The sequence below is a fragment of the Bufo bufo genome, chromosome 1, assembly GCF_905171765.1.
Source record: "Bufo bufo chromosome 1, aBufBuf1.1, whole genome shotgun sequence".
Classification (NCBI taxonomy): domain Eukaryota; kingdom Metazoa; phylum Chordata; class Amphibia; order Anura; family Bufonidae; genus Bufo; species Bufo bufo.
Window position 1 is genome coordinate 419,296,485 of NC_053389.1, and position 17,942 is coordinate 419,314,426.

At 47.7% G+C, this 17,942-nt stretch overlaps 1 protein-coding gene across 1 annotated transcript in view; it reads right to left on the reverse strand.

Moving 5' to 3' along the window:
- Positions 1-202: 202 nt before the first annotated feature.
- STK10 (serine/threonine kinase 10) overlaps positions 203-17,942 on the reverse strand; it is a 162,629-nt gene continuing 144,889 nt past the window's right edge. The window contains exons 17-19 of the mRNA XM_040406382.1: positions 9,677-9,802; positions 5,148-5,261; positions 203-554 (exon numbers count right to left, since the gene is read on the reverse strand). Of these exons, the coding sequence (XP_040262316.1) occupies positions 417-554; positions 5,148-5,261; positions 9,677-9,802 (378 nt within the window). The 3' untranslated portion in view covers positions 203-416. The remainder of the gene's footprint in view (positions 555-5,147; positions 5,262-9,676; positions 9,803-17,942) is intronic.

The following is a 17,942-nucleotide window of genomic DNA, read 5'->3' on the forward strand; positions in this document are numbered from 1 at the left end:
GAAAAGGCACACGTACTCAAACACAGGCCCACTAAAATGAAAGTCAATTCTATATTAATGTCCCATGTATGAGGAGAACATTTTTGGCACAAAAATTACAAAAGACTTCTCCAGAAGCAAAATAGAAATAGCAAGTATGGTCATTTAGCAGATAAATGACATCAGCATTTTTAAGATGGGGCATCATTTTTTGGTTGGCAGACAGCTTTTCATTGTATAATTATGGATATGGCATTTCCTCAACATTAAGCTCTTCTCTGTTTTTCAAGTCTTTCTGACATGTTATGGGCGTCAGGCGTTCCTTCAAATTTTTTACTTTCACATTAAGTGCAAAGACAGTTTATTGGCAAAGTTGTAACAAAACCTTTTCCAGATCCCTCTATGGAGATGGGTATTAAAGTGAGTATTGCTGATCATTATGAGGCCTCAGCTGAACCGTAGGCGTAAAACTTAGCAGGTTTCTGAGCTGAACCGTTATGTCCTCCTGTGCCCTCACTCATGCGGAAGAACATTTCCTGTTCCAGCTTCTTCTGCTCAAGATCATCTTCCAGAGCCTGTTACAATAAAAAAAAATAATAATTATGTTATCAAAAATGATAAAGTAATAAGCCATCTTTGCCTAATTATAGTTAACAACAAAAGGCACAACTTGAAGCTCACTGGAAAATATGTACAGCCCCCCAACTATCACACTATTCATAGTTGTCGTCTCCTCATGAGGCAGACAGACCTTTTTTGGCTCTCAGTCTCCCGATTTAGCTCTCCACACTTCTGCCTCCTCTCAAGGTGCTTTAAAAGAGTTTTCAACGTTGTAGCGTTGAGCATTGTAATTATAGCGCCGCTGTCCCAATCACTTGAATGGGATGTAATTAGGGTGGGCGATATAGACTATATGCAATATAAACGATTGGCCAACGATAGAGATTGTTTATATTGCGGTAGAACATGGCATGCACGGCTCTCGGCATGCACCATGTTCTCCTGAGCCGGCACAGTGGAGAAGGAGGGAGTCCATCCCTCCCCACTGTGTGCGGCTGCCGCTGACCACCAATGAGAACAGACTAGGAGGAGGAGGGGAGGGACTGTGGCCACTCCGCCACCAATGAGAACAGAGTAGGAGGGGAGGGACTGTGGCCACTGCGCCACCAATGAATATAGTTAATATGCCTGAATACAAACGTAGACTGCCTGTGCCGGCCATATCCCATTACTGCGCGCCGTGATCCGCCGCAATTAACCCCTCAGATATATAGCATATCGCACATGCTTACAATTATATCGCAATATAGATTTTAGGCCATATCGCCCACCCCTAGATGGAATGCAACTATAATTGCTCCTTTTCATTCGAGCAAATGATCGATACATTCTCATGATTATCAGGCGGTAATACATTTACCACCCATGTTGTGAAATGTGGTTTACTGGAAAACTCTTAGGGCTCTTTCACACTTGCGTTCTTGTCTTCCGGCAGATAGTTCCGTCGTCGGGGCTCTATGCCGGAAGAATCCTGATCAGGATTATCCTAATGCATTCTGAATGGAGAGAAATCCGTTCAGGATGCATCAGGATGTCTTCAGTTCCGGAACGGAACGTTTTTTGGCCGGAGAAAATACCGCAGCATGCTGCACTTTTTGCTCCGGCCAAAAATCCGGAACACTTGCCGCAAGGCCGGATCCGGAATTAATGCCCATTGAAAGGCATTGATCCGGATCCGGCCTTAAGCTAAACGTCGTTTCGGCGCATTGCCGGACCCGACATTTAGCTTTTTCTGAATGGTTACCATGGCTGCCGGGACGCTAAAGTCCTGGCAGCCATGGTAAAGTGTAGCGGGGAGCGGGGGAGCAGTGTACTTACCTTCCGTGCGGCTCCCCGGGCGCTCCAGAGTGACGTCAGGGCGCCCCAAGCGCATGGATCATGTGATCGCATGGATCATGTCATCCATGCGCATGGGGCGCTCTGACGTCATTCTGGAGCGCCCCGGGAGCCGCACGGACTGTAAGTATACCGCTCCCCCGCTCCTACTATGGCAACCAGGACTTTAATAGATCCGTCTTCAAATGCTTCAGTACACTTGCGTTTTTCCGGATCCGGAGTGTAATTCCGGCAAGTGGAGTACACGCCGGATCCGGACAACGCAAGTGTGAAAGAGGCCTTAACATGTATTCCTGACCAATGCTGGAATGGCAATAACCTAATTGCAGTACTGTTTTTTGTTAATTTACTTTGGATAGTAACTCATCATTTCCTGGGTCCACTAGGTGGCAGCAGCGTACAGTGCATCTAATTAATGTATGATACATTTACTCATAATATTTTCGTGAATAGCAATTTAGCTGCCTGAATTGGACATAAAAAAAGAAAACAAACTTAAAGTTCTACTAACGACATCCATGACCACAAACAACCGGTCAGGGTGCACCTGCAGAAACTGACAAGGCAACAAGAGCTTTTCTTTTTGTAAGGCCAAGCACTTAAAACTGCGGGGGCGATTTTTCCAGACTAGTGTTACTAATGCCAGTCTTCTCCACTGCTGGGGTGCAAGATGTGCAAAAACTATTAAGAGGTGTACTTAATAATTTTGGCGCATCTAAGCTGGTCCATGCACCATAATCTGAAACATCTCCACACCAGCTGGGAGCTAGCGTAGGTTTTCACCTACGTAGGCTATGTGGACTGGCTCCTCAGGCCACTCCTTGTGGGTACTCCGACGTATCAAGGACACGGGGGACTTCCTCGGGGCACTTACGTTTTTTGAGTGGTGGAGGGAGTTTAGCCTAGTGTCCTTGGACGTCGAGAGTCTTTATACCAGGATTCCTCATGATTTAGGACTCCGGGCCATTAACCTTGTACTCAACAGGCGTAACATGGGAGCAATGTTTAACAACTTCATTCTTGAAGCACTGGACGCAGTCCTCACCAGCAATGTATTCCAATTTGATGGTCAGTGGTACCGCCAGGTACCGCAATGGGTACGCCAGTGTCGTGCACATTTGCGAACCTGTACCTGGCGGTATTTGAAGAGACCCATGTATTTTCGGTGGGTAACCCCTTTCTACGGTTCATTCATTTATTTTTATGCTAGGTTGATGACATTTTCCTGGTCTGGTCGGGCAGCGAGGAGTCATGCCACGATTTTGTGGATTGTCTTAATTCGCGCAACAGGATGAACATGAGATTCACCGTCAATTTTGGGGGTGAGTCGCTGGACTTCCTGGATGTGCGCGTTTCAGTGAAGGATGGTGTATTACACACCACCGCGACTAACTCGCTGCTCCACCAGGCCAGCTTTCATCCGCCGTCGGTGAAGGGGTCCGCCCCATACGGACAATTTGTCCGTCTGCGGAGGATCAACGACACAGACGTCGGATTTTATAGACAAGCGCATGAACTCAGCGGCCGATTGTTGGATCGGGGTTACCCGCCGAAAGCAGTCTCAGCAGCCCTTCGTAGGGCAGCCAAACTTGACTGTGAAGCATTGCTGGTGGAGACAGACAACAATCGCAAACAACCACGCTTCGCCTTCGCATTCAAATAAAGTCCCGCTGCGGATGTTATTAGGCGGGTTATCAATGAGAACTGGGACCTCTTGAAAGGGGATCCAGCTCTGAGCAATGTCTCTAGTCAGCGGCCTTTAGTCACGTTTAGAAAGTGCCCCACTCTCAAGGACAAGTTAGTCAATAGTGTCCTCCGTAAAACCTCGGAGGAGACCTGGCTTACGAGTAAGAAACCAAGAGGGAACCATAAGTGTGGGCACTGTTCTTTTTGTGCACTAAATGCATGTAGCAAGTGGCTACAGATAGGAGGAATCAAGCACACAGTGCGAGATTTCATCACATGTCGTACACCTTATGTTTATGTTGTCTTTTGCCCTTGCAAGAGATTTTATATAGGCAAAACAATCCGTCCTCTTTTTGAACGAATACGCGAACATGTCAGCTCTATCCGTGCTTAATCGACTATATTAGGACGGCCCATGGTGGTCGTCCGCGTTGTCTTTCCTTTGCAGGAGTGGAACAAGTCCGACCCATCCCCAGGGGAGGTGATCGGCACCGTCTGCTCCTGCAAAGGGAAGCAAGATGGATTTTACTTACCAAAGCCATGTAAGCAGCGGGGTTAAATGAGAGAAAAGATATGTCCGTGTTCCTTTAAGACTAGAGGTTACACTTTAAGATGTCTCTCTGCATTGCGGCTATTTGACCCTATACTCCCTTACTATTATTGTTTTAGAGAGCTGGATTCCGGCTCTCGTAGTTATTACCATTACTTCAGCGCATTAAATGAGCAAGTAGTATCACTGCACAGCAATATGTATTATATCGGAAGAATCTGAAATGAATTACTGGTGCTGATTTGCATACATTTGTCCTTTTCTATGTTTTATGGTTTTAACGTCACCAATTTGCGGCGCACAGTTGCAGCTGTTAGCTCCGGCTGTAGAGCGCCGCCTCTATAAAGCGCAATGCTGCGCGATGACGATTACATCGGCCAGAAGAAGCGCGATAGTAAGCGCGAAACGGCCGTAGCCGCTACCACCTGCAACAGTGTGTCCGCCCCAGCACCCTACTTGTTACTGTCCTTAAGAGGATTGAATAAAGAACAATCGCTTTTCTACTTCGGTGAGTGCCGCATCTTCTTCTATTACCTTCTCTACACTGCCGTGTTTGAATCAACTCTCCCTCTCATTGCTGAGCACCATATACGAAGTTTCACAATATCGCATTGTCGGCGCATGGCCAGAAGTAGTGGCTGAATTGTTTGGCTGTTATTGTAGCATTGCCGCCGCACTCTGTTCTTATATTTTTGGCTAGCGTAGGTTTTCACACGTACCAGAAAACTGGTTTAAGTAATAGCAAATGTGTTGTGCCAGTTAGGCCCCTCCCACACACAAAAAAAGTGGCAAACAAGGGGGTGAAAAAATAAAATCAAATTGCACAAAACAGGGCTTGTATAAAAAAATTTTTTTAACTTTTTAATACATAAGTGTTACTTTTCCCTCATTATTTTACCATTTTAAACCCAGTAAAATATCAAAAACCTTCACCTGCATTTTACTATTTTAATTTGGTCTGATACTTACTGGATGATCAGCATTTTGTTCAAATGGCATGCATGTCATTTAAATTCAGAAGTATTTTTTGCCTTACCTTTTTGCGGGGCCTTAACTTTTCCCTCCAGTCTCTCAGCATCTGTATGTGACCCTCGTCCAAAGCCTTTAGTTTTTGAGTCTCGTGCTCCACTAAAAGATGACACTTCTCGTTCTAGAAACAAGTTGATGCGTAACAGTAAAGGTCAGCCAACAAATATTCACTATAAGTAATACCAGAACTATCCACAGCGCTACTAGTAACAGAAAAACAGAGTTGCAGCTCTTAGGCTGAATACACGCACAGGGGGAATACATCATTCCCCCCACGCCAGATTTCAGGTTAGGCATATACACTGCTGAAGCTGCACCTAACATATGAGGAGGCATGAGCCTCGTCAGAAATTAGGTGAAGTCTCTGGCAGCGCATGGGGATATCATAGACCGACGTAAAACCCAGGTCTATGATAATACCACAAAAACACTGTGGGGGGAATTTATCACTGGCTTTTTTTACAACTTCTTTTTCTGCAAGTCAAAAATGCTGCATCCAGATGTGACCGAATGCGTCGTCAGAAACTGACCTATTACTGAAATCGTAATTTTATTTTTCATGTCACTGTTTTAAAAAAAAAAAAAAAATCATGCAGTTATCAACTGGCCACTAGGTCCAAAATATGTCAAGACTTCCTGTTCTTTGAAAGAAGCTACATGGGGCATACACACAATGGACAGTGTTATCCATATAAAGGTGATACCTATCATTGCAATCCTACCTGTGAAAAGGAGATAGCTACTGAAAAGTTACCTTTACATTAGAGGAAGTCTTGACATTGTTAGAATTAAAACATTTTATGCAGATAATTATATGTAATTATTTCCAAAATGTAAAATATATATATATATATATATATATATATATATATATATATATATATATATATATATATATATATATACACAGCACTGGCTATGTTCAGAAAAAATTGGGTGCACATTCCAGGGGAATCGACTTCTTACCCCAACCAATGGATCCAGAAAATGGACGGCACTCCGGCTAGATGAAAATAAGCGATTCCTTTATTCAACCATACGGTGCAACGTTTCGGCTCCAAAAATGAGCCTTTTTCAAGCTTGAAAAAGGCTCATTTTTGGAGCCGAAACGTTGCACAGTATGGTTGAATAAAGGAATCACTTATTTTCATCTAGCCGGAGTGCCGTCCATTTTCTGGATAGAGATATAGATAATAAATATATATATATATATATACACATACATATATATATATATATATATATATATATATATATATATACACACACACAATCTGATTTAAAAACAATAGGTCACTATTTGTGGCATTTCTTTTTTAAATGCAGCATACTCTTTGCATGGCATTCCTATAGCTTCTCTATAAGACCAAAAATAACAACATATGTATAAAATGTCTCAAAATAAAAATAAATCTATAAAAATCTGTGACAAAATAGTTCCTAGGTAATCAGTTTGATGTCTTGCAATCAAAAATCCATAAGCTGGTTTTCACCATGAAAGTCAAGGTAGGCATCATAGAATTCTGCGCATTTAATATTTTTTTAAAAAAAAGTAAAGCAACTGAATTTTTCAGCCATATTTTTCAATCCAATTCTCTACCATGTAACACCAGGGAAGAGGACTATGAAGTGGCCATGTCAATCAAGGACAGGGAGATGCTGGCAGAGAAGCAGGAGGATTGCTAATGAACGGTATCATTATATGCAGCTGGGCTAATCCTACAAGACATTGTACCTAGTGTATAAGGGCTCATGCACACAAAAGTATTTTATTTCAGTGTCCGTTCCGTTTTTTTTTTTGCGGAACCATCCACTTCAATGGGTCCGCAAAAAAAATACGGAAGTTACTCCGTGTGCATTCCGTTTCCGTATTTCCGTTCCGCAAAAGATAGAACATGTCCTATTATTGTCCGCATTACGGACAAGGATAGGACTGTTCTATGATGAGCCAGCTGTTCAGTTCCGCAAAATACGGAATGCACACAGATGTCATCCGTATTTTTTGCGGACCGCAAAATACATACGGCCGTGTGCATGAGCCCTAAGGGAAAGTCATGGTGACAGATTGACGAAAAGATGCGCCCATAGCATTGAGTTGTACAATTTAACTGTGATGCTAGGTCTCGTGTTAACTGCAACTCAGCTATTCAAACAGTGGCAAGGTAAAAGAAGATGGGACCAACGCAGCTTCCTAACTGTCACATGACTCCTATATGCCTCTGTTAATATCACACAACTGTAGCACATGATTTAAAGGCTATGCACATCTTCAAGGGCAGTTTTTTCATGACTGCATTTTACTCATTTTGGGCTATAATTTTTTTTTTCAATAGGTCTTTATTAAGAATATTCAGCCGTTCTGTCACAAAGGGTCAACAGTTTGTCTAGCTGTGTGAATCGTACTTTTTACTTTGACTTTGTGCCGGTCATCTGATAAACCTTATCTCTATATTACTCAAAGTTCATAAACACTTATTAACGCCACTGTCATGCCCGTGTGTGGGAGGAAGACACCACACCGGACGTAGGAGAGGGAACAAGGCCTGAAAGCTAGGGAAGAAAGAAGGACACCTAGTCAAATCTCTAGTCACGGTCCTGACTGGCTATCAGTATGAACAGACCCCAAAAGGTAGGCGAGTTAATACACAAAAGTACCTAGACTCCTAACTCACCCTATAAGACACTGGCGATAGTGACAGGACAGAGACTACCTGTTCCTCCACAAAGGAAGGACAACCAGAAGTCTCCCTCAGGCCTACAACAAAGGGCAGGGGAAAAACAACACACAGATAAACCAAAACAAAATGCAAAAGGATAAAGGAAACACAACTTTCCAGTAGCTATGGCAGCAACAGGAACTCAGCCGAGAACCAAACACCAGTAGACCACAGATACCGCTGAAGCTATAAACCGCATAACATTGTGGGAGAAGCAACTATAAATAAGGAAACTCAAATGACCACAACAGCAAGACCTAGGGGCTAGAGGTATGGCCAGTATCAGAAACAACAGACATCTATTGATCCACAAGGAAACCTGTCAGATCAAAGCACGTGTTGCCAGTCTCACAGATCTTCTGTCACCCATGAGAAGTCCGTATGTCATTAAGATAAGAACTGAGCTATAATGAGTTTTTATAAGATAAGAGATCAGAGATAACTAGGGATGTCCCGATACCATTTTTTTAAGACTGAGTACGAGTACCGATACTTTTTTTTAAGTACTCACCGATACCAATTACCGATACTAATTTTAACAATAAAATACACACACATGTATTTTCTGACCACTGACCAACCAAAAGGCCCAAAAACAGAACTATAACATTCCAAGGAGACATTATACTGTATGGGGGCCACAAAGAGACGTTATACTGTATGGGGCAGCCACAAGGAGACGTTATACTGTATGGGGCAGCCACAAGGAGACGTTATACTGTATGGGGGCAGCCACAAGGAGACGTTATACTGTATGGGGGCAGCCACAAGGAGACGTTATACTGTATGGGGGCAGCCACAAGGAGACGTTATACTGTATGGGGGCAGCCACAAGGAGACGTTATACTGTATGGGGGCAGCCACAAGGAGACGTTATACTGTATGGGGGCAGCCACAAGGAGATGTTATACTGTATGGGGCAGCCACAAGGAGACGTTATACTGTATGGGGGCAGCCACAAGGAGACGTTATACTGTATGGGGGCAGCCACAAGGAGACGTTATACTGTATGGGGGCAGTTACAAGGAGACGTTATACTGTATGGGGGCAGCCACTATTATACTGTATGGGGGCCACAAGGAGACGTTACACTACATGCACCCTGTACACACCCAGCTCCACTACATGCTATGCTAATAATGCCCCCCCCCTTCCCCCGGACGGACTTACAGGGAGCCACAGAGCAGGAGGCCTGGCAGGGACTCGATGACCACGGTCTGTGACTCATTAGATTCTTTTAACTAATAAACTGTCAGACGATTCTGAGTCTCTGCACTACGCTCCCTGTGCTGTGAGTCTCTGATTGGTTGGAGGGCGGGGAGGGGTGGGGCGGAGCTAGCTTCCACTGTCGGCTCCTATTACACAGTGCCTGCTGCTGCCCTCTGAAGCTGTTAGCTGTGCGAGGTGCAGGGGCTGCGGACTGACACAGACACATAGAAGCGGCGCACAGGTATCGGCAGTGGTATCGGGGACATTTGCACGAGTACATGTACTCGTGCAAATGCCCGGTATCGGTCCCGATACTGGTATCGGTATCGGGACATCCCTAGAGATAACCAACTGTCAGCTGAGCTGCCTTACAGAACAGAGTAAGAATACAAAGCCTGGTACTAGAGAAAGGGGTTCAACATTTTTTTAATAAAGACCAATTTAAAAAAATGATTTTTAGCTCAAAAAGAGTGCAATGCAATAATAAAAAAAAGCTCCCAAAGGCGTACATAACCTTTAAGTCAACAGCCAGATTCATGTCTGAACATGAGCCAATCTGTTTGGCTTTAACCGTATATCTGTGTTTCTTTATGGGATGTGATGCAGTTACCTGAAGCTGCTGCAGCTCTCTTGCATTGCTGTCGCACTGGGCATGCATCTCCAATATCTGCTGTTCATGCTTTTGCAGTTGCTGTGATCTCTCTGCCTTCTGTCTCCTGTCTTCCTGCTGTGTGAACTACAAGGAAAAAACTTTTTAAATTAACTGTTGCCAAAAATGTATTTCTAGGTCACTTTTTTTCATATGTTATTTTTAGGGCAACAAGACAGAAAACACAAACAAGATACATTCCATACTGACTGGATATACTAGAAATGTCTGATTTGTGTAGATCTGAGTGCTGGGACCTACACATGATAATTAAAATACCAATGCTCGGTGTCCTAGTCTCAGCAAAGAAGTGAAACAAATCCATGGTCACTCTCTGTCATGGTGAATGAGATACATGGAAACAGCTAAGTGGGAATGCACAAATCAACACGCAATTAAAATGTGGAAACAGATATACATTAAAGAGGACCTTTCACCGATTCTTACCCTATGAACTAACTATACAGACATGTGGAACGCGCCCGGGGATCTCACTGCACTTACTATTATCCCCGGGCGCCGCTCTGTTCTCCTGCTATGCCCTCCGGTATCTCCGTTCACTAAGTTATGGTAGGCGGAGTCTGCCCTTGTTCTTCTGTATCGCTGGCCAATCGCATTGCAGAGCTCTCAGCCTGGGAGAAAATAACCTCCCAGGCTGTGAGCTCTGCGCTGCGATTGGCCAGCGCTAGGGCAGACTCCGCCTACCATAACTTAGGGACTGGTATCTCCGCCTACTATAACTTAGTGAGCGGAGATACCGGAGGGCATAACGGGAGAACGGAGCGGCGCCCGGGGATAATAGTAAGTGCAGTGAGATCCCCGGGCGCCGCTGTACATATCTGTATAGTTAGTTCATAGGGTAAGAATCGGTGAAAGGTCCTCTTTAAAGAAGAACTCCCGCAAAAATGTTATTCTCTGACCTGTTAGAAAAGCACATGATGTAATTTCTTACCAATGTCTGTATTTGTGAGTTATACCTCCCTTCTGATCCTCAGCTGTGTTCTACTCAGGAATTCTAATTTAAAGAAATGCTCCATGCAAAACTGAGTTATGATGGCAGAGCCTAAGTGGGTGGTGCATAACATAGGATTTCCCTCTTTGGTGGATTTACTTCTTTGAACTCTTGTACTATGCACTGCCCCCTTAAGGCTATGCCGGGCATAACGCCATGTATAATTATTTTTCAAGAAAGAAAAATGAAGAAAATTCCAGCCTTCACAAACATTTGAACTATATGCACTGCACCATAAATGCAATGATTTCTGAACTTTTATCCATTTCCTTGGGATAGAGAGTGATGTTATGTAAAGCTGCTTCCTTTCCCTTTCAAAGGAGAAAAAAAAAAAGACACATTCAAGCAATTACATAAATGAGAGGCAACATTGTCTCTCCAAATGTGTTATTATTTTATTTTTTAGAGGGGTTGGGCTTTGGTAATGGTTTTACTTCCTGGATACGGTTATTATATCATTCCCCAGTTGTGAGAATTAGGGCGAATGGGATGCTTTCTGGATATTTCCCTCTACATAGGGGTACTCAGCAGGGATGTCCCTTGTCACCCTTGCTATTCGCAATCGCCATTGAACCTCTTGCTTGTTTGTTGCGCACATCGACGCACTGGCAGGGTTTTCAGGCGAGTCATCGAGAAGAGAGAGTTTCATTATTTTTTAGAGGGGGGTAAAGATTAAACTATAGATGCCTAGATTTAAAAAAAAAAAATATATAATAAATATATATATATATATATATATATATATATATATATATATATATATATATATATACATACATACATACACACACACATACACACACACAGTCGTGGCCAAAAGTTTTGAGAATTACATAAATATTGGAAATTGGAAAAGTTGCTGCTTAAGTTTTTATAATAGCAATTTGCATATACTCCAGAATGTTATGAAGAGTGATCAGATGAATTGCATAGTCCTTCTTTGCCATGAAAAACAAGATTTTTGTGAACTCACCTGTAAAATCTCTTTCTCGCTTTATTCATTGGGGGACACAGGACCGTGGGTATAGCTTGCTGCTGCCACTAGGAGGCGACACTAGGCTGAAAGCTGTTAGCTCCTCCCCTGCAGGCTATACCCCCTCCAGCCTGGAGAGAGCATATCAGTTTGTGCTTCAGCAGTAGGAGAAACAGTACCGAAACAAAAACACAACCAGTAAGGACCACTGCCCAACAAAAAAACCAAACCGGACACCAGCCCCAACCGGCAACTCGGACCCACTGGCCTCATAATAAAAGAAAAAATGGGTGGGTGCTGTCCCCCCCAATGAATAAAGCGAGAAAGAGATTTTACAGGTGAGTTCACAAAAATCTCGTTTTCTCGCTCATATCATTGGGGGACACAGGACCGTGGGACGTCCTAAAGCAGTCCCCGGGGCGGGAAACAACCACTGGCCCAGAACAAAACCAACTCCCTCCGGTCAGACACTACACTGCGGCCTGCAAAACTCTGCGGCCAAGAGCAGCATCCGCCGAGGCGAAAGAATGCACTCGGTAAAATTTCGTGAAGGTGTGTAAAGAGGACCAAGTCGCTGCCTTACACAATTGAGACGCCGAAGCGTGGTGAAGGTGAGCCCAAGAAGCCCCGACCGCCCTGGTAGAGTGAGCCGTGATACCGGGAGGAGGAACCTTGCCCTTAGAGCGGTAGGCCTCTGCAATGGCCGATCTAATCCACCGAGCAATCGTCACCTTCGAGGCTGCCAAACCTTTACGAGGACCTTCCGAGATTACAAACAGGGAGTCCGTACGTCTAAAAGGGGCCACCACTGCCAGGTAGATCCGCAAGGCCCGTACCACATCCAGACGGTGGAGAGCCACCTCCCTAGGATGAGAAGGCTCAGGGCAAAAAGAGGGCAGAACAATGTCCTCATTAACATGAAACGCCGACACCACCTTCGGCAGGAAGGACGGCACTGTCCGGAGTACTACCTTGTCTTCATGAAACACCAAGAAGGGCTCTTTGGACGAGAGAGCCGCCAGTTCCGACAACCGCCGGATGGAGGTAATTGCAACCAGAAACGCAACCTTCCATGAAAGCATGCGAAGGGAGACTGATCGCAGAGGTTCAAATGGCTCGGACTGGAGCGCTACCAGCACCAGATTCAGGTCCCAGGAATGCAACGGTGGCCGATAAGGGACTGCGGTGTGAGCCACTCCCTGTATGAAAGTCTTGACCGGACCCAACACCGCCAGTGTACGCTGGAAAAAAATGGAAAGAGCAGAAACCTGACCTTTCAGCGAACTCAGAGCTAGTCCCAGCTCTAAACCCGCCTGAAGGAAAGCCAGCACCGTAGGGAGGGAAAACTGCCTGGGAGAAAGATCCCTGTCCTCACAGAATTTGAGGAAAGATTTCCATGTCCGATAATAGATCTTGGCGGAGGAGGGCTTCCTAGCCCTAATCATCGTGCGAACAATCGCATCAGAGAAACCTCTTTGCTTCAACAGGAAGGTTTCAATAGCCACGCCGTTAAACGTAGCGTATTCAAACCCTGGTAGAAGACTGGGCCCTGTGAGAGCAGGTCGGGCCTGAGTGGAAGGGGCCACGGCACGTCTCCCAGAAGAAGAATGAGCTCTGAGTACCAAGCTCGACGAGGCCAGTCTGGGGCGATCAGAAGCGTCTGAATGCCCTCCATCCTGATTCTGCGTAGGATCCGAGGTAGGAGCGGTAACGGAGGGAACACGTACAGAAACGTAAAGTTGTCCCACGGAGCCACGAGGGCGTCCACGTCGTACGCCATCGGATCTCTTGCGCGAGACAGAAAGCACGGGAGTTTGTGATTTTGCCTGGACGCCATCAGATCCACTTCTGGGAGTCCCCACCGGAGACAAAGGTCCTCGAACACCTCCGGATGGAGAGACCACTCCCCCGAGTCCACCGTCGTTCGGCTGAGGAAGTCCGCTGTCCAATTGTCCACACCCGGGATGAATATAGCCGAGATCACCGGAACATGGGCTTCTGCCCACTGCAGAATCCTTGCGGCCTCGTTCATCACCGTCCCGCTGCGAGTCCCCCCTTGGTGGTTGATATAGGCAACCGCTGTAGCGTTGTCCGACTGTATCCTGACCGGACGGCCCTGCAAGTAGGGGGTCCAATGGCAGAGGGAGAGGTAGATGGCCCGGAGCTCCAGTATATTGATAGGTAGTTTGGACTCCGACGGAGACCAAACGCCTTGGGCTGTCCGGGTACCGAAGACCCCTCCCCAGCCGCTGAGGCTGGCGTCTGTCGTGACCACCGTCCATGACACTGGAAGGAAGGACTTCCCCGAGGACAGGTGGTCCGGTACCATCCACCAGCCAAGAGCCGCGCGCACTGGGTGGGACAGAGAGATCCTGAGGTCCAGAGAATCCCGGGACTTGTCCCAGGAGGACAAAATGAGCCTCTGAAAATCCCTGGTGTGGAACTGGGCGAATGGAATCGCCTCGAAGGAGGCCACCATCAGGCCCAGTACTCGCATGCAGCTGCGAATAGACACCCTGCGGCGCTGAATGAGCAGACGCACCGTCCTCTGAATGTCCGATCTCTTGTCCAGTGGTAGACGTACTACGACAGCCTCAGAGTCCAGTCTCATGCCCAAGAATCTGATCTGAGTGATGGGAGACAGGCATGACTTCCGCAGGTTGATTATCCACCCGAAGCGAGTGAGGGTGCTCATCGTAATCTGAAGACTCTCTTCGCATTGAGCCGCTGTAGGCGCCTTGATCAAAATGTCGTCCAGGTACGGGAGAAGAGTAATGCCTCTGGACCGCAGAATCCCCAAAAGAGGGGCAAGAACTTTTGTAAATACTCGCTGAGCCGTCGCCAGACCGAACGGCAGAGCGACGAACTGGTAATGAGCTGCCTGGATGGCAAATCGAAGGAACCGTTGGTGGGCTGTGGCGATGGGGATGTGGAGATATGCATCCTGGATGTCTAAGGAAACCATGTGCTCCCCTTTCACCAGTGAAGCAACCACGGAACGGAGGGACTCCATCCTGAACCTTTGAACCCGCAGATAACGGTTCAACAGTTTTAGGTCCAGCACTGGCCTCACATCGCCCTCCTTTTTGGGGACCACAAACAGGTTGGAATAAAAACCCATAAACCGCTCCTCCAAGGGAACAGGGGAAATCACCCCCCGTGAGAGAAGTGACTGGACTGCATGCAAAAGAGCCGCGGCCCGGATGGGATCCCTGGAGGGCTGCGAGAGGAAGAAGCGGTTGGGGGGAAGAGACCTGTACTCTATTTTGTAGCCCGAGGAGACAACCTCGAGCGCCCATGCGTCCGGAATATGGGCGTGCCAAATCTCCTGAAACAGGAGAAGACGCCCCCCCCCACCTGTGAGGGTGGGGACAAACCTTCATGCTGAAGGCTGCTTACCTGGGGCTGTGCGAGGCTGCTGAGGCCGCGGACGCCAGGCCTGCTAGGGCTTAAAGGACGGTCCTTTCCGCCGATCCTGATTGGGCGGCCCCGCCGCTGAGGTGGGTGCTGAACGGGTGCCCGAAAAGCGGCGAAAGGACTGAAAGCGAGAAGATGAAGTTCTGGACTGAAAAGACAGCTTTGCCCTGGGTTGGGGCAGATGGGTGCTTTTTCCACCCGTAGCCTCCGAAATAATCTCATCTAATTTGGACCCAAATAGCCGAGACCCCGAGAACGGAAGCCTCAACAGGGAGCGCTTAGATGAGGAATCGGCTTTCCAGGCCTTGAGCCACAACTCCCGGCGGATGGAAGTGGCGAGAGCTGAGGAACGGGCGATCATAGTCCCAGCATCCAGAGCCGCTTCACAGAGATATTTCCCTGCCTGAGAAATTTGGAGCGCTGACGATTGAAGTTCAGCGGGAGGGAGGTCGGACACTATGTCCTGGTTCAAACGGAGGGACCACTCCGAAACTGCTTTGGCTACCCAGGCAGAGGCGAAAATCGGCCGCAATGCCGAACCGCTCGCCGTAAAGATAGACTTAGAGAGTGACTCTATGCGGCGGTCCACTGGATCCTGGAGGGACGAGCCATCCGCCACCGGGATGGTAGTGAATTTTGCCAAGCGAGCAACCGGTGGGTCCACCTTCGGTGGGGAGGACCATTTGTCCACGGACTCGCGTGGAAAAGGGTAGAGTAGGTCTAGGCGTTTCGGAATAATGAAACGCAAACCTGGCTGGTCCCAAGCCTTCGTGACAACGATAGAAAAATCGCCGTGTAATGGGAACGATTTGGGGTTCTGCTTCGTACGCAGAAATGACACCCCTTGTTGGCTAGTGGAGGGAAGGTCCTCCTGAACCTGGAAGGTGTCCCTTATTGCCGATATCAGGCTATCCACCATGGATGCAATCTGAGAAGAGTGCTCCGGATCCATATCTGCATCCGAATCCCCAAGCTCTCCTTCTGACAGTGCGTCGCCTAAAAGGGAGGACGCGTGTGAATGGGAACCAGGAGCAGGGGGGGATGCTGAGGCGTCAGAGGAGGAACGGGTGCCTGCTCTGGGGCGCTTACTAGGAAGTCTGCCTTTGGTTTGTGCGCTATGCGACTGTGCGGGTTGCGCCGGTGGTGATTTCTCTACCAAACGACCCAGCAATGAAAGGGTGGAATGGGAGATTTTTGAGAGGTCTTCCACTGCCCGTGACAGGGACCTTGCCCAGTCTGGTTCCCCCTGGACAGGCCGCTCCAGGGCTTCTGTGGGCTGTTGTGCCCTAGGGGGATGGCTCTGTGCAGGTTTCTGACATGCAGAGCACAGTGATAGTGACTGACCACGAGGGAATTTCTCCGAACATAAGGAGCAGGCATAGTAAGTGGTCCTACAGGGTGCCTGGTGGGGGTCAGTGGCCGGGTCAGACATGGTCAAATCTCCTGCTGGATGGGGGTATCGATTGCCTACCAGTATGGAGGTCCCAGGTCCTGTGTCCTACCCACGCAGCGCAGAGGAAGAATCAGGAAGCTGAATCAGGGCGGGAGAATAAGCCACGCCCCTTCCCGCCTGGAACGGCAAGCCACGCCCCTTCCAGTCCGGGACCGGCAAGCCACGCCCCTTCCAGCCCGGGACCGGCAAGCCACGCCCCCTTCCAGTCCGGGACCGGCAAGCCACGCCCCCTTCCAGCCCAGGAACGGCAGCCTAATGCTGAAGTGAGGTCAGAATGCCTATGTTCCCCATGTCCGGCCCTGACCGCAGCGGTACTGGAACCGCTGCGGCTAAAAGGTAATGTGTGCTATGCCGCCGCCTCTAATAAATAGACCCGATATGCCGCAGAGCGGCCGTGCGGCGAGAGCAGTGAGGCCGGAGATCGGGCTGACGGACGGACGGGCGGGTGGGGGGGTGGAAGATGGAGCTAGGGGGATGAAGCAGATTACTTACCTGTCTTCATCTGTGTTCTTCACCCTATGATGCAACACCAGCAGAGCCACCCTATGACCACTGGCACCATGCGACAGGGGTCCGGGCAGAGAAGGGCTGAAGAGAGGGTGGCCCTCTTGCTGGGGGGAAGCAGGGGAGCAAGGCTGCCCTGGTCCACTTTGCCTTCTTGGGGGAGGCAAGGCGGTGACTTAGATACACCGGCCAGCCTCCCGGGGATACAGGGACGCAGGCGACCCTGTGCCCCCTTCCAGTAGTCTGTGAATTAAAGATAAAAATAATAAAATCAAAAGAAAAATAAAAACGCCACCCTGCAAAGCAGGGAGGTCTGCCTCCTACGACACTAAGCTAAAAACTGATATGCTCTCTCCAGGCTGGAGGGGGTATAGCCTGCAGGGGAGGAGCTAACAGCTTTCAGCCTAGTGTCGCCTCCTAGTGGCAGCAGCAAGCTATACCCACGGTCCTGTGTCCCCCAATGATATGAGCGAGAAATTAACTTAATCCCAAAAATGGCAGACTTGACATGTTAAAAGGAGGGTGATGCTTGAAATCATTGTTCTTCCATTGTTAACCATGGTGACCTGCAAAGAAACGCGTGCAGCCATCATTGCGTTGCATAAAAATGGCTTCACAGGCAAGGATATTGTGGCTACTAAGATTGCACCTCAATCAACAATTTATAGGATCATCAAGAACTTCAAGGAAAGAGGTTCAATTCTTGTTAAGGAGGCTTCAGGGCATCCAAGAAAGTCCAGCAAGCGCCAGGATAGTCTCCTAAAGAGGATTCAGCTGCGGGATCGGCGTGCCACCAGTGCAGAGCTTGCTCAGGAATGGCAGCAGGCAGGTGCGAGCGCATCTGCATGCACAGTGAGGCGAAGACTTT